This window comes from Bidens hawaiensis, unplaced genomic scaffold (genome assembly GCF_021521415.1).
Source record: "Bidens hawaiensis isolate Kalapana, Puna unplaced genomic scaffold, B.hawaiensis_p1.1 tig00028074_1, whole genome shotgun sequence".
Classification (NCBI taxonomy): domain Eukaryota; kingdom Viridiplantae; phylum Streptophyta; class Magnoliopsida; order Asterales; family Asteraceae; genus Bidens; species Bidens hawaiensis.
The window spans coordinates 167,300-191,390 of NW_027494569.1; the positions used below are offsets into that span (position 1 = coordinate 167,300).

The following is a 24,091-nucleotide window of genomic DNA, read 5'->3' on the forward strand; positions in this document are numbered from 1 at the left end:
GAAGAACGATTTTTAATCCAAAGGAAACCCAAAGATTTTATGTCCTCCACCGTTTTAGTAAATATAGCCGGCTTGTTTTGAAAGATGACTTCGTTGCGGGTCTTCCATATGCTCCAACAGGCCGTGAGGATGATCTCGTATAACGCCTTGTTTTTCTTGTTCCCCAAATTGGTAGATTCATGAATAGTGAGCAAATCTCGGACCGAGAAGACGAAGATCGGAGGAATATTACACCAATTGCTAACAAATTGCCAAACTAAAGTAGCAAAATAACATGAGGTGAAAAGATGCTCGCTCGTTTCCTCATATTCTTCACAAAGACAGCAGGTTTTCGAGCCCACATCCACATTTCGATTTGAAAGGGCCACCCGAGTTGAGAGTCTATCCATTTTCGCTTTCCAAGCATGTATATTGACCTTGATAGGGACCCAATTATTCCATTTCATAATAAATGGGATAGACGAATTAGAGGATTTGAATAAAAGTTGTTTCATGGCAGCCACCGTGAAGGAACCCGCTGAACCGTTTTGCCAAACCCAAGTATCTGGAGTAATCTTAGGAGAGACAGATTGAAGCATATTTAAGCAAATCAAAAGATCATTCAACTCGTTTTGATTCAAACTTGGCCGTTTCCACCTCCATTTCCAAACTGTGTTTCCTTCAACCATCTTGAACGAGACTGCACTAGACACGCTTTATGTTTTTTGATCAAAAACAGGTTGGGAAAGGCTTCTCTTAAGGGGACTTGCGCAACCCAAGGATCGATCCAAAATCTGATTTTATCTCCCGAGCCTAAAACACCTTTGATGAGATTGGCTAAGTTGAGGTTGGAAAAAGCAAGTTTGTTTTCCATTTTAGCAATAGCTTTCCAAGTTCCGGGAAGATTATTTGAATGAGGGAGAATAGGCCAAGATCTATTAGAAGAATGTAACGACATCACCACCTTTCTCCATAGAGTAAGCGGTTCGGTCTTAAATCTCCACCACCACTTAGTTAGAAGGGCTATATTAACATCTCTAAGTGGGGTTAGACCCAAACCTCCTGCCTCTTTGGGGGAAGTAACCCGGTTCCAACTAACCCAACAAATTTTCTTTTTATCTTCATTCCCTCCTCAAAAGAAATTTCTTCTTTTCGCTTCTAATTGATCAATAATCTTACACGGAGCTTTGAAAAGGGAAAAGAAATACGTGGGAATGGTTTCCATTACCGATTTGAGAAGCTTTTATCTACCTCCAACCGATAAAATAAAAGCTTTCCAAAGAGAAAGGCGCTTATCAAAAGAATCTAGAACCGAGTTCCAATTGGCAATTCGATTCATATTTGCACCGATGGGGAGACCGAGATAAGAACAGGGAATAATACCAAGGTTGCAACCAATCAAATTTGCATAAGCCGATATCTCATCCAAGTTCACCTTTATACCCAACAAATTAGATTTGGAATAATTAATTTGGAGGCCGGAGACTAAATGAAAACATCTTAACAACCGGGACAGGTTAAGCACATTATTCTTCGACCATTCCCCCACGAGAATGGCGTCATCGGCATATAGAAGATGAGAGACAGTGGGGCCATTAAACGAGAGGGAAACACCGCGAAAAATATTCAAATCATTAGCTTTGTTGAGCATACACGAGAAGGCTTCCATCCCGATGATGAAGAGAAAAGGCGAGAGCGGGTCGCCTTGTCTAACACCTCTCTGAAACTGGAATTCAAAAGAATGAGTCCCGTTAACGAGAATCGAGGATCGGGCCGACGCTAGAATACTTCTAATCCAGCCTCGCCATTTAGGTGGGAAATTCATCTGCTCGTGAATGGAATCAAGGAATGTCCAGTTGATGTGATCGAAGGCTTTTTCGAAATCTATTTTGAATATCAACAGTTTTGACTTCTTATTTTTTGTCCACGAAATGTGTTAGTTAATAATAAGTGGGCCATCAATTATATTCCTCCCCTTTAAGAAGCCTGATTGAGTGTCTGATATAACTGAGCTAATAACAGATTTTAGCCTATTAGCGAGAACTGCAGAGATGAATTTGTTGATGCATCCGATTAGATTAATAGGTCTGAAATCTTTGAAACCGATGGGATCGTTAACTTTGGGAAAAAACGAGATAAACGAGGAGCTGCATCCCTTAGAAATAGATTCTGATTCATAAAAATAATGTAGTAAATTTATGAAATCAGGCCCTAGTAAGCTACAAAACCTTTTAATGAACCGTACGAGTTGTCATCCCCGTATGAGGCCCATTTAACACGGGACAATTGTCTTAAGTCTTTTGATTTGAGGTCTGATAGGTCCGAGAGGCCCGCTTTACATTCTGCTTGAATCCATAATTCTTCTTCCGATAGATCCCTAGTTTCCGAAATACCGTCAATCTTGTACAAATCAGAGGTAAAATTTTCAAAAGCCTCGTTCTCTTTTTGTTTAGTTTCAGTCCACCAACCTTTCAACCAAGTCTTAATGTGTTTTAGCTTATTAGTGAGAAGAACATCAGGAGGACCATTGAAAGAAAAAGATTCCACCGCTTTTTTAACAGTTTCTTCAAAGTCGGGCCTATCAAGCCACGAGTTAAAGACTCGAAAAGGTATAGGCCCAAAGTCGACAGGGTCTGTAGCTAAAATCATTGGGGAGTGATCCGAGAGGAAACGAGGAAGGGCGGTAAGACATGCATCCGACCAAAGTTCAATAAAATTATGACATACCAAAAAACGATCAATTTTGCTAAGTTTGACCTTCGATCCTTTTCATTTGCAAAAAGGATACCACCTGCCTTTCATAGCATATTCGGCTAGCCCGGCAGAAAAAATGAAATCATTAAAATCTTTGGCCTCTTTGGGGTTACATATCGAGTTTTTTCGGTCTTCCGGTGATCTAACCGCCTTGAAATCTCCAAATAAGACCCACACCCCAGGACTAGCCTCCTTAATCAAACGAATTTCTTCCCACAACTTCTTTTTAGCTCTAATACATTGGGGGCGTAGACATTAAGAATATGAAATAGCGGTTGTTGCCCTTTCTGAAAACCGGATAGCAGAAGAAAATTTCTGTTTTTTACCACATTTACGACCGAGAACACATTAGGATCCCACATACTAAGAATGCCACCAGACCTGCCTGTGGCCTCCACCACCTCTGAACTGAAAGTGTGATTACCCCAGAAAGATTGTAGATTAATCCCGGACAAGTCTCTGCTTACTTCTGTATCCGCTGAAAGTGCAAAAGACCTTTCTTGAGAAGGGCTTGAGAATGAGATTTCCTCGGTATGCGGGGCGTTGACTGGGAACCACCGGAGGTCGTATCCGGCAAGCAAGAGGATGCTGGCGAGTCGGATGATAAAGAAGTGAAGTCTCTGCTTGAAGACGACTCCAATATAAATGTTACCGAAGGATTTAAGGAAGACTTCTTTGTCCAATATGTTAAAATAGCGAATAAATCCGAAGTTATTTCAAAACTTATCTTTCTTTCTTGCTAGGTAAACCGATGCAAGGTTTTAAGAATTTTGACCTCAAACCTTCTTCAAAAATGCCAGTGGTGGGCATTTTTGGTTTCCAGACCTTTTTGAGTTTAGCCTCTGCCTTCTTTGTGTGTTTACTCTTGTGCGTCTTCCACTTCCATTCATGTTGCTGTTGATTCCGGTCGTACCTTCCTCTATCACCTTGATCCCTTACCTGCCTCCTCTCTCTCTCCATAGCTTCACCCATCTTATGCAAAAAGTTGTAGTATGACTTTGACACAATACTATTATTACATGCATTGGTTCTTGTTTACTTCACATGAGGGAATAAAGACTCATCAACAACTTTTTGTCAATAATAATAATAATTATTATTAGGTTCAGTAAATGAAAAAGTAGGGATGGTCCCCCACGATTTACAATTTACATCTTCTTCCCTCAAAATTTTCACTCATTTTTTGCTTTTCCCTTTGCCATCTTCTTTCATTTAACATTTAATTCCTTTCACCCCTCAATCTTTACTTCAAATTCCCAACAAATAGTATTTGCTTTTGTGATTAGGCATGTTTGCGATCGCTTATTAAATGCTTGCTTATAATATCATTAGAGCATTCACATTTAATTCATCAAAAATCAAAATAATGTGAGTAGAGTTGTTATAATATAAGGTGTGGTTTAGGATTTTATGAGTAAATAAGAGAGAAAATGTAGTAGTTTTTTTGTATATTTGAAAAGTTCCTGTAGCACCATATAATTTTTTTTGAAAATAATTGTGAGTGAAAGTGAGATCATGTAATGATAAATGTATAATAATTTTATTTAATTAAACATGAAATATAAAATATAGTGTTTTTAGTGTAATTTTAGAGATAGAGATGGTGGATTGGACGTGAATACTCTTACCTTGCAATACAACAAAAACTGTTCCGAGTACTTTTTATAATGTATTAGCAAAACAAGATTTTTTGACTTGACTATTTTAGCCTTCGGGTTTTAATAAACATTTTCTATAAGATGAGACTAGGTTTTCAATTTGGTCCCAGTTGAGTACATGGAGTTGACTTATGTGTGGAACTGTGGATAATGGTAGTGGGTGCACCAAACCCTTTTGATTGTTTTGTAAGCTTTGGGTTAACCGCAATTGCATGCAAACAAACAAGAATTGAGTGACAGGTAAAGATAAAAGGTTGCAGATTGTCCCCACACCACCACCAAAAAGGTGTTCGTCTAGTTTCATTTGGTTTACCACATTCTTTCTATGGTTGGTTAGATGATAATGAGTATGTAATGGGAAACACACTTCAAGATTATTATTTGCGATAACAGCTTTTTTTAAATAAGAAACAACTGTTAAAAATAGAAGGCAAACGGACAACAAGTTGTATCAATAAGAAAAAAAATGTCAAACGGACAATTACCACATATATGAGAACACCAATTTTTTATTTTAAATTTTGCAAGTAACCGGCATACATGACATGTGAACTTTTGTTGATGTAAATATGATGTTGGATCTTGTATGTCCGAGTGGCAACACAAGATAATGTTGCTAATAGAGTTGATCCTAATTAATTAAACAACGAGCAATGTATAAACTAATCAAAATGTTTAAAAAGTTTAGATGTTTGACTGTTTGAGAGAATCATGATTTAGAGATATAATATTGGAATGTTTTTAATTATTATTTAGAGAAATAATGATAAATAGTTGTTCGTAATAAACGATAATAAACAATTATTTTGAATAAACGTTTATTTGTTAAAAAATAAACGGGTTTTATTATTTATGTAATTGAGATTATATAAATTATAATGTTTAATATCAATAATCTGAAAAATAATATATTTGTTTGTTTTTTATAAATAAAATTAATCAAATGGTTTTGCTTAATAAAAATTATAATAAACCTAACTAATTCATGGGCTAAGCTTAATGGATTAAGTTTAATCTTAAAACATGGGCCCAGAGAGTTTAAGAAATAAGATTAGCCCGTTACTAAAATAAATTTTAAGAAAACATATTCTCTTATCTTCATGTTTTCTACCGATAAAAAATTCATACCTATTGAAACTAGACCACAACGAAGTGCTTCACTCAAAGTCAAAACAATTATGAGAAGGGGGTAGCGGCGCAGCTTGTCATGCCTATTGAAACTAGACCACAACGAAGTGCTTCACTCAAAGTCAAAACTAGACCACAACGAAGTGCTTCTCATGCTAAGGGGAACATTGTGTTTAGTAGGGTAGGGTTTGCTATTCAGAAGGGGGTAGCGGCGCAGCTTGTTGCCCGTCTATCTGCCGTTAGTCTGTAATTGTCTATCTAACAGTCTCACTTATTTATGAAATTAAACTTTTTTGCTCTTAAAAAAAATTATGAGAAAACATTCCCTTAGCAATCATGCTTAGATTAGAGATTCTAATAGTCATTACCCCAGTAGTACAAGAATCGCAAAAGGATGTTCTAACAATCCATATAATCATGATTTTATCAAATGATGAATATGAGTTGTGAGTTTACATAATTACATCTTATCTAGGAATATTTTTGTACTTAATAGTAGGTATCTTCATAATATTATCTCTCTCTGTTAAAAGAATCATTCTGTATTGTTTAGGGTGAACGGAATAAAATGTCATTTGAGACGGTATGATGTTCCCACCTTCTCGATCTTCCTCCTTGTCAAACCCTTCACGGTTTTTCACCACGATTGTCAACTAGTTCCCCTCACTTCCGAATCATTTGCCTACGTTGAATGCCAATCCCGCCTCTCGTGTGGCTTGCATCCCGTTCACCCTTAGTAGTTACAAACATTATAACAATATAGTATTTTTTTTTTGAAAGACTAACTCTATTAAAAAAACTAAAAGACAACCATTTACAAGAGGCAAGTAGCCCATAATAAAGAAAAAGCAAAAACACAGACTAAAACAACCAACCACTCAAGGCCAAGTGTGTTGGGCGAAAACTTAGGGCGGGAAGGGGCGAAATTGGGCTAGAACACTGCCCCCGTGAGCGACAAAAGGGGCGAAAAGGGGGTGAGTGAGGAATATTTGTCGCCCATGCATGCTTTGTTTCTATTATTATTTTAATGGTGTGTGTGTGTATATATATGAGGCTACAACACCATTACACCCCTAAAATAAAAACAATCCCTTTGCTGATTGGGCGTCACATGGCACAAAACGCCTCATTTTGTAGCCCCTCCGCTACACATAGCCTTATAAAGGAAAATTCACAAAATTTAACCGACACCACTTATCCCACTCAAGACATACTTTGGCTCCTTTGTTTGACCCAAAGAAAACATGCCGATTTGATCTCATACACCATCTTGGACATGAAAATGGGTACCTTAGTAAAAATGAGATCGTTTATACTCACTCATATAATCCAACACGTCACTGCCAAAATAAATTGAACCGCCAAACACGAATTATTACACTTGATAAGAAAGGGAAGGGAAATGAAGGAATTTTTTTTAATCAGGTGTGTTTTTGAGTTGGAAGGAAATTAGAGGAAAGGAAAGGATAACTATGTTAAAAAATAGTTATCCTTAGTAATCATCTCATTTTTGGAATGATAACTTATTGAAAAAAAACATTAATTTAATCTCTCATAACTCCTTCTACTCCTTTCCTTTCCATCATAAAAAAACTCAGAACACTTATTTTTTAACTATCCTTAATTTTCTTTTCCTTTTTTTAAAAATCTCAAGAACAGGACGTTAGGCGGTGTTTGGGATTCCTTATTTTATCTCCTTATAACTTTTCATTAATTTTTTATCTCACTGTATGACCCCCCCCCCCCCCCCCCCTTAATTACCCTCTTTATTTGTGTTAAAAAGAGTTGAGTAGTAGCCATGGCGGGCACCGGTGGTTCGAACCCCTCGTCAGCTGCCGCTCCTAAAATCCTATTAGCCAAGCCTGCCCTCGTGACCGCCGCCAAGTACAACCGTGGCGGCGGTGGTCCGGATGACTCAACCCGGTCTCGGCTTCCGTCCGTTGCGTTTCTGAATCTGTTATCTGACTCATGGGATTTCCACACCGATCGATTCCTTCCCGTAACTCTCTCTTATTTTATTTACCCCATTTGTTTATATCCTTTAATCAATTAATGGGTTTTGGTTGGTTGCAGTTTTTGACGGATAATACTGATTTTTCGGTGGTCGGAGTCATTGGTCCGCCGGGGGTCGGAAAATCTACCATCATGAATGAGATTTACGGCTTTGATGCAACTTCCTCTGGTAATTATTTTTTAACTTATTCATTTTCAACTTTTTATTAAGTTGAAACTAGTTTTCTGCATCAAAAAATTTAACATAGGTTGAGAACCAATCCAGCTGCAATGCTGGTGTTGTATAGTTATTATAGGATGTAATCCGATAAACTTGAATTTTTAGAATAATGAAAGCCCCGTAAGGTACCGCGTATTATTGATGGGCTATATTCAGTAGTACAATATACATACTAAAATTAATTAATTATGATATTGGGGCAGGTTATTGTACAAAGGATGCTTAACGTACTATGCGCACAAAGGTTTAAATATAGGTTGTGAAATTATCCACATAGGTTGCGTGGTTAGTTTGTAAGTTGCGTAACTTTTTGTGCGTAATTAGTTATTTTTTTAAGTGTAACTCTTCATGCATAAGTACAGCGCATAAGATCTTTGTACACTCTGTACACTAACGAGTCTTTGTATTGGATCATTTACCTATATAATATGATAATAATGAGCCCTAATAATATTATAAACAAACAACAAACAAACAAACAAACAAACAAACAACAAACAACAAACAACAAACAAACAAACAAACAAACAAACGTATCCTGTAAAATCCCAACCATGTGGTAGGGTATGGGGAGGGTGCGGCGAAGCTAAGCCTTTCCTCTAGCCCAAAAGATAGAGACCCGGCTCCGATTTATTAAAATTTTTTTAAGGCGTAATCAACTAGTAATATATATTATTTAAATAAAAAATTGGCTATTTGGTAGGGATGTTGCCTCCGTTTGCAATAGAATCAGCAGAAACGAAATCACTCGCAAAGCATTGTACAGTTGGCATCGAACCAAGAATTACTTCTGAGAGAATCATTCTTCTTGATACACAGCCTGTCTTTAGTCCTTCAGTTTTGGCTGATATGATTCGATCCGATGGTTCATCCACAATATCAGTTTTCGGTGGTGAATCTTTACCTGCTGAGTTGGCACATGAACTCATGAGTATCCAGGTGTGTTGCCATTGTTACACTTTTTTTCCTTTAATTAGTCTTAATTTGTTTCTAATAGACTCATTATAGCTAGGTATTCTCTTAACCTCCATTTGTCACATGGTATTGGTGGTATCTGAAGGTGTTCATGATAACAACATGTGGCGTCTAATGGCAACGGTATGATTGATTTCTAATTTATGAGTACTTTGATGTTTGTTATCTATGTCAGTTTTGATAATAATGTTTGTTTCAGGTTGATTTATTAAAACACAATCTGCCCAATCCATCATCTTTGTCCCTTTCACATCCACAAAGCTCTGATAAGGAGATTAAAGATAAAATTCAAGAGGCTGGAGAAGAATACATGGCTTCCCCGGTTTTTGTTCACACAAAGTATGCTATTCTACACAGGCAGTAGACCATGCGAATTAATTAATGAATAATGATGTGATATCTTATTGTTTGCAGGCTTCATGAACGAGACAGTGCTCCAGGTTATCATGTGCAAGTAAAGAAAGCACTTAATCAGTATTTTTCTTCCACTTCGTTCAACAAACCAAGTGTGGATGGTGGTTCTGATCCTACACCACTAGACTTATATTTTATCCCGTGTAAATCTAACTCAGAGTATCAATACGAGAGTTACTATTCTTCCTTATGGACGCTACGGGATCAGGTAAAGTCCAGTAAACTTTTGGTACGCGTCAGATATGATTAAATAAACTATGTCATTATCTCAATAATAATCTGATTTTTGAGTAAAATGATTATTAAGATTTTGGTGGAATTTGAAAAGGATGTTGTTGGATATGATTTTGATTGCATTGTTTCAGGTTTTATCGATGAGTAGTCCATCTTTTTCTAGAACGGTATCGGAGAGAGACTGGCTGAAAAATTCAGGGAAAATATGGGAACTTGTCAAGGGTTCATCAACTATTTCTGATTACTGCAGGACACTTCAAAATTCAGGCTTATTCAGAAGATAGATAAAATACTTACTAGGTACTGTTACTTTGTGTTTTATGTTACTTCATAGAAACAGATTGAAACCTTCTTTCCCGATTAGTTCTAGATATTACCGTGACCTTATTTTCTGTTAAATCTGACTAACTGCAGTTCCTTAAGATGCACAATCTCGAGTTTTGTAAATTGTATCTTTAGTCTTCAATGTTCACTCATTTGCTACGCTTTTGGTCGTTTGTTGGAAATTTTGGTAAATCTCAATTTTAGCGGAGTGAGTGAGTGATCAATGATATTAAAAGAAGAAAAGAAAATCTAAGCCACAGCCAATGCTTTCTGTCTGTTTGGGGATGATAAGCCATTGATAAGGTCATTAACACGTCTTACAGTTGCATAGAGTTTTTCTTTCAAAACACTTTAAAATATAGTCGAGCTACTTGAGATCGGCTCATTGGTCATTAAAAGCTCGACTCAAGCTGGACTTGTACTTCAAAATTCAGGCCCAAGTCTTAAACTAGCTCAAGTCTTAAAAATAAACTTGGTTAATAAATGATTTGTACTTGCCATTTATCAAGCCTAAGCTAGATCATGAGTCAGTTATTTATATTACTTTTAATTAATGTTAACTATATACTGAAATAATAGTATTTGTTACCAATAAACTTATGACAAAAGTAACTAAATAATATATATTTATGCTATTTATAAAAAAATTAATTTTAAAGCATATAAAAGTTATTAATTTCAAATAAATTATTACCATAATTATTAATAAATAAAATACATATCGTCAGACAAACAAGTCATGCCTGGTCGCTCGGTATTCTAGGTATATGGTTCCGCAACCGGGTACATGGGCGTCAAATAACCGAATCAGGAATCACACAACATATTACATGTTCCAAGTATTCACATCAGGTTCAATGTTTTTTTGCCTAAAAAGAGCGGCTGCAGTGGTGAGGAGGCCAACATATGGCAAAGTGGTTGTAGAGCAAGTGTATACCTCCACCATTTCTTATACATTGTTTCTCAACCAAGCATGGTAAATGTATTGAACTCAATTAATTAATCAATTAACTATATTAGAGACCTCCAAATGTTCAATTTAAATTTATAGCCCAAATAAAATGTTTTTGAAACATAATTATATTTTGAATAGTTTCAGCATATCCTTTCATCTTTGATAGACAAAAAGCACTAAAAGGTACCTACATCTAAAGAACATTAACCAGATTCAAAAAAGCAACAGCGAATCATGAATAGTAAGAACTTGTAATCACTCCATCTGACGAAGCCGCTGTGGCTGATTGTCCTTTTTTCTTTCCTACAAATCATCAGATAATAAATTCAATTTGTAATACAAACAAACAAAGAAATTTCGTTAACAGAAACAACTACCTACCCTTTTTGTCCTTTTTGTTTGATCGCCTCGCTATCTTCAAACTCTTTTTCATGTGGAATTTTACCGGAGATTTACTGGCTTCTTGAGATGATGTACCTGATCCTGTAAATACAGGTTCATGTTAAAACCGACCGGTGAAAAGACAGGATGTATTCCGACGAAATGCCCATGAGTCAATTTGGTGGGTGAACCAGATCCACTAGGTCACAACTTGTTCTAGTAAATCTATAATGAAAACTTTCATGGCTAAAAGAAGTGCTCCAAATAGGTCACGAAAGTTTAAGCTTGTAAATGAACCGAACGAACATAAATTAAACATGTTCGTGTTCTTTCGTTTAGCTTTAACTAAACAAACGATTGGATATGAACAATTAACTGAGCGTGGTTTTTGTTCGTGTCCGTTCCTTAAGAAAACGTGTATAAACGAAAGGTTCATGAACAAACATAACTTAAAATAGATGAACGAATGTAACTAACTTAAACTAAATTAAGCTGTAATGGGCATGGGCGAAAAAATTTGAATAAATATATTAACAAGCATACTTAATACATAAAGTAATGAAAAACAAATGAACATAAACAAATTGAAATGCGCAAACTGGACATGTGTTCATGTTTGTTCATTTAACTAAATGAGCAATTTTTTGTTCATTTGTTAAATAAACGAATATCCTAACAAAAGTTTCATCAAATGTTCGGTTCATATACAGGCCTACTTAAGTTGATTCTGGGATTAAATTGCCTGGTCTGTTTTCTACTACTACTACTAGAAGCTTGTGTTCATGAACCAAATATGTGTCTGCAATGAACATATTTAAAATCAATGATATATAAAAAGTGAGAGATTGATTGATACCATCAGCAACAGCCATCTCGATATCTTCCATGGTTATAAGCCCCTTTTCCATAGATTCCTTCTGGTCCTGTTCAGTAGATTATTCAGTTCAACAAGCTAATTTAAACATGGTAATAATGAATTAATAATACATAAATAGTGAATGAAAGAAATATACCCGGCGCCATTTCTTCATGGGCTTACGCTTACGCTTGCCGGAAATAGTGGTGTTTTGGGGCTTATGTTTCAGCTTTCCGGTAAGAGGGTCACCGTGCGCCGCTCGCTTGCGGTCGGCGATGGCGGCTCTCCGCCGCTTCTGTACCACGTTGAAGACGGCCATCCCGATATCTGCTTCTCGGTGACTAGGGTTTCAATTGGGCGTCCATGGTTCCTTATTTGTATTGTCGATGGAATAAGTTACACAATTTCCCCCTCATGTATTACTTATTTAACACCTTTCTTCTTTCAATGTACCATTCAAGATGTTCATCTAAATTATATTTCGAGTAAAGTGATATTTTCTTTATTGTGGTTTGACAAATAATATGAATTTAGTAGAAAAAGATTATTTTTTGCATATAGTTTCTCATTTCTTGTCAATTATATTCAAACCACTAACCCCAATAAATAGAATCGTTAAGTCAGGGGTAGACATGTTTTTTCACTATTTCTTTATTTTAATACTTATTTCAGTTAACTGCGGTTTTCGTCCTTGTGGTTTGTCCAAATCTACGGTTTTAGTCCAATAGTTTCAAGTTTGCAATTTTCGTCCTTGTAGTTTCATTCCACTTGCAATTAAAACCGATTTTTTTAATCTCGTTAAGTCTGGTCGTTAACCCATTTACGTGCCTCTCAGTGACGAACAGTTTTGTTGTTTTTCTCCCAAAATAAACCTCAGTCCTAATTCGCAAGCCCCCTCATGTGAGGGGTTGGGGTGTATTTGGCGGAAAAGGAATCAAGAAGGAACAAAACTGCCCCTCACGTGAAGGGCACACTGATGGGTTTAACGTTCTGACTTAACAAGATTAGAGAATTCAGGTTTAATTGCAAGTGAAATGAAACCATATTGAAGAAAATTGCAAATTTGAAACTACTATACTAAAACTGTATATTTGGACAAACCATAGGGATGAAAACCGCAGTTCACTGAAATAAGTATTATAATAAAGAAAGAGTGAAAATACATGTCTACCCCTGACTTAACGATTAAATTTAACAGGGTTAGTGATTTGGATGTAATTTGCAAGAACTGAGAAACGTGGAGAGTCCATATGCAAAAAATAAAGTTTTTGGATTAAATTCGCATTTGTCAAACCACAAGAACGAAAATGACATTTTACTCTTATATTTCTTATTAATAACTAGGTGACTAACCCGACTGAGCTAGTGTTGTTTAACTGCTATATGTAGCGAATGCAATTGTCGTGTATGCGCGTTGCAACAGCGAGCCAACGAAAATTCGGTCGATACCGGGTTAATTCCTCAACACCCTAATACATCAAACTAACATATTTAAAAAACCACGTGTTGAGTCAGATAACCTACATGAATTTGATATAATAGCGGCACTCCTATAGCTTTCGATACGAAATATAGCATATTTAAAACGCCGTTTATTTGGTCGCTAAAACACCAACGTTGCGGCAACGAATCGGCGCAAATTCGATGGGTATCGAATAGGTTTGTTACAATATGTGAAATAAACCCAGAAAATAATTTCTAACAATTTAACAAAACAAAACAGAAAAAGAAACCAAGAAATATTCAAAGAATGGAGACAAAATTATCATGTAAATTTGCTTTAGATATGCCTTGAACCTACATAGACTTTTATCTAATTTCCTAAGCTTAAACTTTTTATGAAAATTTGCTTTAGACTGTAACACCACCAACCAAAGGGCTTGTAGATACTGATATCAAGATATTCCTCTTCAACTGGTTGAGGGTTTTAGTCTCGTGGACAAATATATAGATTTCAGAGTAGATTTACAGGTGTGTGAGTTAACCAGTCTAAAAAGATGTTGTAACATCCTAAAATTTTATTTATAAATAAAGAAAGTGATGTTTAGTGATTTCACGTTGTTAATTGTTTAATGTCGAGTAAGGAGGGAGTTGGGCTTAGATTGCGTAAGATGGGTTAAATGAGAATGGGCCTCGGGTCCGTGGGCTTAGAGGGATATAAATATCCCATCCCAAACCCAATCTTTCATTTCCACCTTCTTTCTTCACACACTCAAAACACACACATTCTAACCGATCAAGATTCGAAGCCGAGACCCGAGATTTTGTTGATAGATCTGAGTTGGTAAGGTAAGAACAAATCCACCAAAGCTAATATTACTGAAAATGGTTAGGATTGGATGGGTTAACCGGACCCGAAACCCAAACTGCCCAAATCGGACCCCTAAAACGTCGATTTTAGGCCGATTTGATGGTTGGGATTTGTAGGCGCCGATCATACGATTCCGTGGGTACCAAAATCGAGTTATTTGGCTAAGAAACGAAGGATTTATGGGCAAACAGATCTGCAGCGCGATAACTTCGCCTGCAAGATTAAGTTCGCCTGATGAACTTCGCCTTCAAGCGTAACTTCGCCTTCAAGCGTAACTTCGCCTAAGGATAACTTCGCCTACGGCCAAGTTCGCCTAAGGTTTAACTTCGCCTGAAGCCAAGTTCGCCTAAGGTTTAACTTCGCCTGAAGCCAAGTTCGCCTAAGGTTTAACTTCGCCTGAAGCCAAGTTCGCCTAAGGTTTAACTTCGCCTGAAGCCAAGTTCGCCTAAGGATTAACTTCGCCTGAAGCCAAGTTCGCCTAAGGTTTAACTTCGCCTGAAGCCAAGTTCGCCTAAGGTTTAACTTCGCCTGAAGCCAAGTTCGCCTAAGGATTAACTTCGCCTGAAGCCAAGTTCGCCTAAGGTTTAACTTCCCCTGAAGCCAAGTTCGCCCGAGGTTTAACTTCGCCTGAAGTGAAGTTCGTTTAGAAAATAAATTAAAAACCTAATGGAAAATGTGTTAAGGCAGTTATCGAAAATAAAATTTTTCCAAGCTGACCTGCAGCTTAACCCCAGCCAGGGGCTCTGCCCCTTGGACCCCGCTAGGGGCTGCCGCCCCTAGAACCCCGCTGCCAGGGGCGCTGCCCCCGGACCCCCGTTCGTTGTGGGTCATATATAGACAGAAATACAAAACGAGTAGTAGTAGTTAATTGATATGTGTAAATATTATACAGTTAGCCGAGCCCAGTTAAAGAAAGGAATTACGATCAACGGCGAGCGTAACAGGATCCAGGTGAGTTTCTAGCCCCATTCCTTGTTATGTTTTCGGGGCTGTGTGCATACTTGATGTGTTGTTAATACATTTATCCTAAGTGATAAGTGTATGCCATATGTGATATATGTGATATGTATGAATGATTGCTTGATGGTACGTGAACGATCTTCGGATATTGCACGTACTGTCAGGTTGTAACGTTATAAATATGGTAAGTATGATATGTATGTTTATGTGTATGAACGTAATAAAGTTAATAAAAGAAGGAAAGGACGGTTGTATGGTTGTATGGTTACGAAAAGGGTACCGAGCCATAATAATACTCGAGGTATGATGTATGGTTGTATGGTAACGAAGAGGGAATCGAACCCTACTAATATTCGAAAACAAGGGACCAGACCCTTATAATATATGTGATGTTAGGGACCAGACCCTTATAATATCTGTGATGTTAGGGACCAGACCCTTACAATATCTGTGAGGATAGGGACCAGACCCTCATAATATATGTGATGTTAGGGACCAGACCCTTATAATATCTGTAATGTTAGGGACCAAACCCTTATAATATCTGTGAGGTTATAGGGCGAAAGGCTCTTTAAAACGTATGATTATGAATGTAAAGAAAGTATGTAAGTAAGAAAGAAAGTATGTAAGTAAGAATGAAGGTATGAGTACTTATGTGTGTATGAAAGAAAGTTATGAGGTTAAGTACGTATGTATGTAATAAGGTATTGTATGGTATTGTATGATTAACTAGAACTCACTCAGCGTAGCTGACTTTTAGTATGCACGCAGGTGAGTAGGATGAGACAGCTGGCTTGAGTGGATGACACATGGCAGAAGACTAAAGCCTGGCATCTGAAGATCTGATATGTTTTTATAAGTTATGTTTTGATTTTGAAAGACAAGTGGAATGTTTTAAGACATGATTATGAATTGATATGTAATGTTTTATGAAAGTTTTATATTCCGCGTAAAGTTTTTAATTAACTCTGATATTTAGAACTGTGTTTATGAGTAAATCCAACACGAAAGTAGGGTTACCGGTGACGGGGCCTTACAGATGTAAACATCTCGGTTGGGTTTTAAGTGCTTGTTTTAAAAGTATTTTAGTGGTGGAAGTAATGACATGTAAGAGATTATGATCCGATAATAAATCTCCTAACCATGACCAAGCAGCGAATAAGGGAGAAACCCGGCAAACAAACATTGGGTATTTTCGATTTAAATACCTTACGAGTTCGAGGTCTTGACTTAAACAAGATATGGATGATGACAATTGCCTATTATAATCCACATCGAAGCTCATAGGTTATTAGTGTCTGTCTGTCTGTCTGATGAGCTACTTGTAATTATTATTTGGATAAATTGAGCCATCAACTGCTCAGCATCCTTTTGAGCTCTGGAGTTGCAGTGATGATATGAGACGTTTGATGAGTGATATCCTGTTGTATATGCAGTTGATCACCGTACGGAATGGTCTTTGTGATTGTAAATTTGTAAATAAAGGCAACAAGTCTTGTGCTGTTGCCTAGATGTAAAAAAGAATGCGAGAATAGTGGGTTGCTGCTACGCTTGGTCGTTAAAGTTATGGATATAGTTATACGGTGGTGTCAACTATCAAGAGTGGTATGTGTTATAGATATAAAGTTTATGATCCACGTGATGTGTTTCTTATGAGCTTGAAAGAGATTAGCCACCTTAACCATAAGTTGTTAAGGGGCTTAAATTGGCTGTGTCTGTTGGAAACAAGTCAGTATATTTGCATTAAAAGTAAAGGAAATTGCAGACAATGGCTAAAATGACTTGATCAAAAAGTCAAACGCTGACTTGTTTAGAAACATTAATGAAGACCATATTGCCAAGGCTGACCAAAAAGTCGATGCTTAAAACCTTTAAGATGATACGATCACAACATCTCATGTCAAAACTAGAAACCAGTTGGCCTACGACTTCACTAAACCTTAAACTCGAGTTCAGTATATTTAGTTGGGCATGTTTTAACATTTCTGATTTCACTCTCAATCTTTTTGTAGAGCTAATGCATCCTATTAATAAATCCATATCGAGTCTTATTAGGGCCAGAGATTAGAATACTTGCAGACCACTATAAAACCGCAATGGTTAAGAAAATTTGCATCTGTAAATCCTTTACCCTATTGGATTCTCAGGTCAATAAGCTTTTGCAATATAATTGACTACAATATTCAAAAATCGTAAAACAAAATTCGACTTGGCTTAGGTATAGCAGCTTTAAACTTGTTACAATCATAAAAAATAAACACTAAACGAATTACCAGCCAATTGAAGTTAGGCAACTTTAATATCCTCCTGAAGCTCCTCCTTTTTCTTAATACACTGATGCAAAATAGTAAGCCGAGCCGTCTCAAACGCAAAATACCCTATAGCCGAAAAACAAGCACTATGAACAACTCGCGGCCCCACTCCCCGCGTAAACCCCACCAACCCCTCCTCCTTCAAAATCTGCTTCACAGTCTCGGACACACCAAGCGCAATCTTATCTGTATGAATCTGAGTCATCAACCTGGTTTTCACCACATCCAAAGGCGTGGTCAACGACGCAGAAATCGCACCAGCCAACGCCCCACAACAAACACTCTGAAACGGCTCCAGATTCGCCTGCTTCGTCTTCATCAAAACCGCAGCTTTCAAGTACTCAAAAGACGAGTAACTCAACACCCCAGCAGGCAAATTCCTCAACAATGTAGCCGAGTAACCCGCGTACAACCCCAACACACCATCCTTCTCCAAAATCCTTAACAAAACCTCCCAAGACCTCCCTTTCGCACCCGCCTGCATCCGTTGAGTGATCAACTCCTTCGGCACCATTATCGCCGACGACACAATATTCCCCATCGCACCCGCAGTAGGCGGAATCAACACCGAAGGGTAATTCGGTAATTTCGACAAAACCGACTTACCCAACTCACAAGTCCCAAAATAAACAGCGGAAGAAGCAGTAGACCCCACAATCACCGCCGACACACCGGAGTAAAACCCTAAAATACCCTTGGACTGAAAGGTTTTGACAACGGCGTCAAGGGTATTATCGTAAATCTTGGAGGCACCTTTGGTTTGAAGCTTGGTTTTGATGGTGTCGAGTGGGTGGAGACAAACGTAGGTGAATAAGCCGGCGAGGCCTCCGGCGCCGGCGCCGATGAAGGCGCGTTCGAAGACGGAGAGGCTTTTCAATAGAACGGTGGTTTTGGGTGAGCCGCGGACGGTGGGTTTGAGCCAGTTGCTGGAGGGTTTGTCGAATTGGGTTTGTGAGGGTTCTAATGAGACTGAAGTTGATGCGAATTTGAGATGGGTTGAGGATGAGGATGAGTGTGGTGATGAGATGAGGGTGGTGTTGAGGTTTGAGAAGAGTGAATTGAAATCGGAGTGGGAGTGATGTGGTATGGAATGGAGTGATTTGGGATTAGGGGTTTCCATCGGTGAGTGGAGTCGATGTAATAAAGATATGTTATGTTACACACAAATAGATGACCAGAAATGGTGTTGCTCGACAGTTTGCAACTACAATAACCTAACAACGTCGACTGTTAGCTAAGAATATTGTGAATTACATGGACTGAATTAGGGACCAGTGTTTTTGGTATCATGTTTTGAAATACCAATACCGGTACCAAACCACATATATCGGTACCGATACCGCTACTAAGTATTTGGGATTTTTAGGATCGGTACTGAATTTTTTAAATTTTTATAACTCAAAATGTAAAAGGGAAAAAAGAAATTGTTTATAACTCAAAATTTTTATAAGAATTGGTCATTGAAGAGGGGTTGATGCCGATTAATTTGTAAATTTTTGCGACTAGAAGACTGTTAAAAACTTGGTACAGGTCCACTACATATGTTAAGCTATGTAACACGTGTCAGTTTTAATGATTGGTTGCAGTACGTGTGTTCGTATCTCATTTCTTCCTTCGCCAATATGTAGCGGATTGTTAATCTTAGGATACCGGTCCAATAAACTCCATTTTTCGTATTTTCGGTTTTAAATATGAACTTGAATTCTGGCATTATGACACTTAGGCCCCTCAACTTTGAAAAGTGACATTTAGGGAATGATTTTTATGAGGTTACGACATATTGTTATCTTCTTATGGTGCTTGTTGAACCATTGGCATGCCTTCAAATTTGATTGGTCTGCTTTGTTTCATGTCCTATTTTATTTCTCAGTGTCTTTGATTTGAATGACAATTTACCATGATGCTCATCGGTTGATGGTTCGTTTATGAACCGTTCATTTGCAACTCTACTTCTTGTTGTTCTTTCATTTTATTGATTCCTACTTTTGGCTTTTCCGAACATCAATGATTCTAACACATTTTTAAGCTCATTCTCCCATGATATGAGTTTGCAATGCTTGGTGAAATTGAAATTTGCGTTTTGCCCATTAAAGTCTAAGGTTCCAGAGTTTGTTCAAACACAACAATGGATGGGGTTGGTGATGCTCTAATTGGTGTTGCAAGGTAAACTCTCCCACTAAAATTTGGCATAAAGGTTGCTGATTATTACGATTTGTTCTCTATTATGTGGAGTTGTTATTCAGATTCACGGTCGTCAATTTCATGTTTCTCAATCTCTTACTTAGATAACTAATCATTGGCCTTGAAAGATATTAGTAGACTGTGTCATTGTCTCATATGCAACTAGCCTTAGGTTTAGAATGGCGTATATTAGGATCCTTGAGCTGAATCAGTTGGACTTCAAATCCACATAGCCACACAGCAATAACACATATGTTTAAACTTTTAATGATGAGATATTTTATACACATGGAATATAGAATTAGATTAAACTCGTCAACACTATCTAATCATACGACTTTCTGAGATAAACGCATAATAGCATCTTGAAAGTCATGCAATAATGAACAATGTCATGCTTGGGCTCCTTGTAGTAGGGAGTTTGAGGAGGCGACAAAGGTGATGTGGCCTGGCCTCAACGTCGTGCACACTGCGTCAGGACGTTAAGGTCCGGACATTTTTTGGGATTAGTTAATATGGTATTGGGGGTTTAACATGACAACTAGGTTTTAAACCATAACGTGATGACAAATAAGTGTGTTAGTTAAAATTAGGACATGACCAAGTTTAACAACTTTCAACAAGTAGCCTTATGTTCACTCCATGAGAACAATGAACGGACCCGTATTATGATATTATCCACCTCATGTTGATTGTTGAGTAATGTGTCAAGTAATCAAACTAACAATAACTAACCCATAGGTGTTCGTTGCAAAATTTTAGGGTTTAAAAATGGGTTCCTCCAAACGCCCAATTAGCCGTCCGATACCAATTTGGCGATCGTTTTACCATTTGAGCGCCACTGCGGGGCAACCATGGCTGACCATGACTAACACCGGATGACCGACCACTACGATAACGATCATTACAGCCATTTCACCGGATATGCGTTATGGCCACTAAACGACGATTCCAGATTCAGAGTAGCCAGCCATAACACTTTAAGGTACAATTTCAACTTGTTTTTGAACTATTCTTGCTTCATAATTGAATACTTTTGATTTTAACTGATGAAACGTTGGTCGATCACAGTAATCCCTAATTGACATATTATTACAGCTAACCACAATTCAATATGATTATCAAGCTAGCTAATTACTCCATAATTATTTCTATCTAGCATGATCCAGATGGAACTGTTTGATGTAGATACTTAGATCAAGTTACACATCTACTTACATAATAAATAACTAACATTAGTGATTACTTTTGTTAATTATCTTTTATTCACCACATGGCATCTCAGTAAACACAACACCTCTTTTAGAAATAAACTTTTATTGTTCAAATTTGATACAATGTTGGCAAAAGAGTATGCCATATATAGTGAATCTACAAAGGCTCTACGATGATTGGGTACTTGTTCTTTGGCATCCGGACAAGTGTCGGCTGGACCGAGTCGTCTTTCTCTAGAGGTTTCCACCTGAAATTAAGTCTCTTAGTTTCTGTGTTCGTACTGATATTTGTGTTTTAATAACTTTTCTTTTGGATTAATATGGATCAACTTACTTGTATCTGCAGACAAGGTGATGAATAAATATGGAGATTTCAAGCTTTGCAAGATTCATTCCAGGACACATACGCGGTCCATTTCCAAATCCAAGGAAGCTGAAAGATCTTAACGGGTCCTGAAATTGTTGAAAGAAGGTTTTAGTATGATCCTATGAAAATGTTAGCGTAACGAGTATAGAAATCTGTAATGAACTCACATCGAATCTAGATGGATCAAACTTATAAGGGTCAGCAAAGACTTGCGGATCATGGTGAATGGACACTACATCCAAGTTTACGGACCATCCTTTCTTGATACTGTATCCTGACAGAATTAAATGAAAACATCAACTTTTAATTCTCGTTGTTTTTGCATGAATATATTATTTTATGAAGTGCATACCATTGATCTCAAAGTCCTGTGCAGCTTTTCTGGAATACCAAGGTAAGATTGTTGCTCTTCGTAAGGTCTCACTCACTACCTGCACATAAAAAAAAATCAATCAATCGTTTATAGATAGGTCAATAATCATGAGCACGTATAGTAGATTATTATGCTTACTTTTGCAGTATAAGGCATGTTATTGACTTCAGACCATGTGAGACTTGATCCAAATTCCCTCTTACTTCGGATTTCCATATGTTCATTCTGAAAATTTTATATGCACATTTAAGTAAGGACTTTAAGGTTAAACATAGCCACTCTTAGCTAGTGAAGTATGATGAGTGTTACTCTGAGCTTATCCAACGCTGCAGGATTTTCCCCTAGAAATTTAACAAGCCATGTAAGTGCAGCCGTTGTTGTGTCGTGACCTGCGATAAGAAGTGTTAAAATGTTGTCCTTCATTTGTGCCTCGTTGAGCTTTTCATCATCTTCAGACCCTTCTTTGCTAATCAATGACCCTAAGAAATCTTGTTGTAGGTCGCTTCCATTTCTTCGTCTAGCTATTATCCTGTCTAACATCTCAAACATCCCATCCCGAGCCTGATCAGATAATTAATCTGGCATCAGTATTCAAAGCAAATGTTTGTTTGCATGTGTGAAATAAGAACACTATATTTGTACAAGTAAAATGAGAATAGTTACAGAGGAGATCTCTAACAACATGATGTTGTAGTATTATTAGTTGCTTACCTTCATACCACGGTAGAAAGCAGTCCCCGGAATATTAAAGGGCAATGATGCAAATGAGGATGAAATGATTTTGAAATACTCTCTAAATTTCTCTTGTTCCTCACCGGTTGGCTCTAAGCTCATGATCATATTCCCAATAACCTTTAAAGTGAACTGCACCGTCACAATAATAAGTAATCATGTAAGTAATTAACCAGTGGTAATTGTAAGGGTGTAAATGAGCCGACCCTAAGCTTGACTAGGATTTAGCTCGAGCTAGTGAGTCATTTTTCCAAACTCGAGCTCAGCTAAGGCTTGATGGCTCGTTTCAAGCTTTTTTTTCGATCTAATATCAGGTAACTTGCGAGCAGCTCAACTCGTTTGCACCGCTAGGTGATAGGTAGTTAGATATGTGGTTGTTGGCAGGTAACTTACTGTGGAAGCCTCTTCTAGAACCAGGACTTTGCGTGCAGGCCACTCATCAAACATCTGGACAGCCAATTCGTTGATAAAGTGTAAGTATTTCTTGAGACCATCAATGGAGAGGGGTTCAGCAATGAGGCGCCTGAGGCGCTTGTGGTCTTCTCCATTCATCTGAAGCAAGCTATTGGGACCCAACACCTTCTGACCGGTGGTGAACAGGTTGAGGCTAACCATCCCATCTTTTCCTGTTAATAGCATCTTACTGGCTTCCCTACCCGTTGTGAAAACCATATACCGTCCTAAAACGTAGCTCTTAAAAACCTTTCCATATCTATACAAAGATTCATTCAAACATCAACTAAATTGATCAATAGAAGTGTTAGATGAAGATTTAAGTACAGGGTCATCTATACACACATCTGTATGACCAAATATTTTTCAAAGTTTAATCGTCAATGGTCAAAATAGTTATTCGGATATTTTTCAAATGGTCAAACCAATAATTTTCAAAGTGTGACCCCCAATGGTCAGAACAACCATCCAAATACTGTTCAAACGACCATTTTGACCAATAATTATCAAAGTTTGAATTTTAGGTACCTTTGTTGTCTTTTGTTCATGAAGCTGAAAATACCAGCAGGACTTGAAAACTCGGATATAAAGGAGAAAGACTCTCCTATGAGTGGCCAGCCCAGGCTACCCGGGATGGTCTCCATTTCCTTCGGGAATGCGATTACGCGAAGCAAGAACGCGATTGTTACAATCACAATGACTAATCCAACAATTAATACCATTATCGCCATTTCGTCCTTTGGATTGATTATCAAGAATTATAAAGGGTGTGTCCATTTATATAGCATGCATGCAAATCACTTTCCAAGATAATATACCAATTTATAACATATAGTTTGCATCGAAAATCAACTCTTTCTTGTATACCATGCGATGGATTCGATGATTTATGGTTGGGTGCATTTGGATGTACATAGTATTGTGTTTTGTCTTGCCTTTTGGGTGGGTCATGGTTCCTGGGACGGCGTCTGTCTCCTCCTTTTTGATTCAACATTGTTTCTAACTATAATACATGTTTTATTGTCCTTTTTAACCATATCATAGTTATCCTGAAATCTATTATTCTGACAACCTCCAGGTGGCAGATTTGCTACAATAACTTTTTGATTAAATAAACTAAAATTCTAAAACACCTTCAAACCTTCTTTCCAATTGGTTGACCCTAAAAACAGTGTTTTTTTTTTGAACGGCCAACTAAGTAACGTCGGGTACCCCGTACGCGGCCCCCATTGGCTAAAGGTAGCCCGAGCCGGCCACTATTCCGGACGGACGGAGCCCCTAGCGGTCCACCTGTTGA

The 24,091-nt window shown here is 37.6% G+C and overlaps 4 protein-coding genes and 1 pseudogene across 4 annotated transcripts; 1 reads left to right on the forward strand and 4 right to left on the reverse strand.

Annotated features, from left to right (window-relative positions):
* Positions 1-1,222: 1,222 nt before the first annotated feature.
* On the reverse strand, positions 1,223-1,804 carry LOC143576337 (putative mitochondrial protein AtMg01250). Its single transcript, XM_077060445.1, has one exon. The coding sequence runs from the start codon at positions 1,802-1,804 to the stop codon at positions 1,223-1,225; it is 582 nt and encodes a 193-aa protein (XP_076916560.1).
* A 5,506-nt stretch (positions 1,805-7,310) lies between these two features.
* Positions 7,311-9,812, forward strand: LOC143576349 (uncharacterized). The gene is made up of 7 exons (XM_077060456.1): positions 7,311-7,518; positions 7,593-7,701; positions 8,456-8,691; positions 8,761-8,850; positions 8,927-9,066; positions 9,142-9,349; positions 9,507-9,812. The coding sequence occupies exons 1-7, from the start codon at positions 7,318-7,320 to the stop codon at positions 9,657-9,659; spliced, it is 1,137 nt and encodes a 378-aa protein (XP_076916571.1). The 5' UTR covers positions 7,311-7,317; the 3' UTR covers positions 9,660-9,812.
* Positions 9,813-10,782: 970 nt separating this feature from the next.
* LOC143576350 (uncharacterized) lies at positions 10,783-12,303 on the reverse strand. Its single transcript, XM_077060457.1, has 4 exons — positions 12,049-12,303; positions 11,892-11,958; positions 11,036-11,137; positions 10,783-10,957 (listed from the first exon to the last, which is right to left on the reverse strand). The coding sequence occupies exons 1-4, from the start codon at positions 12,208-12,210 to the stop codon at positions 10,887-10,889; spliced, it is 402 nt and encodes a 133-aa protein (XP_076916572.1). The 5' UTR covers positions 12,211-12,303; the 3' UTR covers positions 10,783-10,886.
* Positions 12,304-17,310: 5,007 nt separating this feature from the next.
* On the reverse strand, positions 17,311-18,594 carry LOC143576351 (protein MITOFERRINLIKE 1, chloroplastic pseudogene; annotated as a pseudogene).
* Positions 18,595-20,918: 2,324 nt separating this feature from the next.
* On the reverse strand, positions 20,919-23,903 carry LOC143576352 (abscisic acid 8'-hydroxylase 3-like). Its single transcript, XM_077060458.1, has 9 exons — positions 23,323-23,903; positions 22,735-23,053; positions 22,321-22,473; positions 21,919-22,170; positions 21,748-21,834; positions 21,589-21,667; positions 21,404-21,510; positions 21,204-21,322; positions 20,919-21,117 (listed from the first exon to the last, which is right to left on the reverse strand). The coding sequence occupies exons 1-9, from the start codon at positions 23,523-23,525 to the stop codon at positions 21,027-21,029; spliced, it is 1,410 nt and encodes a 469-aa protein (XP_076916573.1). The 5' UTR covers positions 23,526-23,903; the 3' UTR covers positions 20,919-21,026.
* Positions 23,904-24,091: the final 188 nt, after the last annotated feature.

What these genes read in the sequence shown, in the direction of transcription:
- LOC143576349 (XM_077060456.1), top strand. Translation starts at nt 7,318, where the DNA reads ATGGCGGGCACCGGTGGTTCGAACCCCTCGTCAGCTGCCGCTCCTAAA. An exon ending in ACACCGATCGATTCCTTCCC is followed by an intron (nt 7,519 to 7,592) that starts GTAACTCTCTCT and finishes GGTTGGTTGCAG; the next exon opens with TTTTTGACGGATAATACTGA. An exon ending in CCGGTTTTTGTTCACACAAA is followed by an intron (nt 9,067 to 9,141) that starts GTATGCTATTCT and finishes TATTGTTTGCAG; the next exon opens with GCTTCATGAACGAGACAGTG.
- LOC143576352 (XM_077060458.1), bottom strand. Translation starts at nt 23,525, where the DNA reads ATGGCGATAATGGTATTAATTGTTGGATTAGTCATTGTGATTGTAACA. An exon ending in CAGCGTTGGATAAGCTCAGA is followed by an intron (nt 21,835 to 21,918) that starts GTAACACTCATC and finishes TAAAATTTTCAG; the next exon opens with AATGAACATATGGAAATCCG. An exon ending in ACAGGACTTTGAGATCAATG is followed by an intron (nt 21,511 to 21,588) that starts GTATGCACTTCA and finishes TAATTCTGTCAG; the next exon opens with GATACAGTATCAAGAAAGGA.
- LOC143576337 (XM_077060445.1), bottom strand. Translation starts at nt 1,804, where the DNA reads ATGAATTTCCCACCTAAATGGCGAGGCTGGATTAGAAGTATTCTAGCG.
- LOC143576350 (XM_077060457.1), bottom strand. Translation starts at nt 12,210, where the DNA reads ATGGCCGTCTTCAACGTGGTACAGAAGCGGCGGAGAGCCGCCATCGCC. An exon ending in CCATGAAGAAATGGCGCCGG is followed by an intron (nt 11,959 to 12,048) that starts GTATATTTCTTT and finishes TCTACTGAACAG; the next exon opens with GACCAGAAGGAATCTATGGA. An exon ending in AAACAAAAAGGACAAAAAGG is followed by an intron (nt 10,958 to 11,035) that starts GTAGGTAGTTGT and finishes GATGATTTGTAG; the next exon opens with GAAAGAAAAAAGGACAATCA.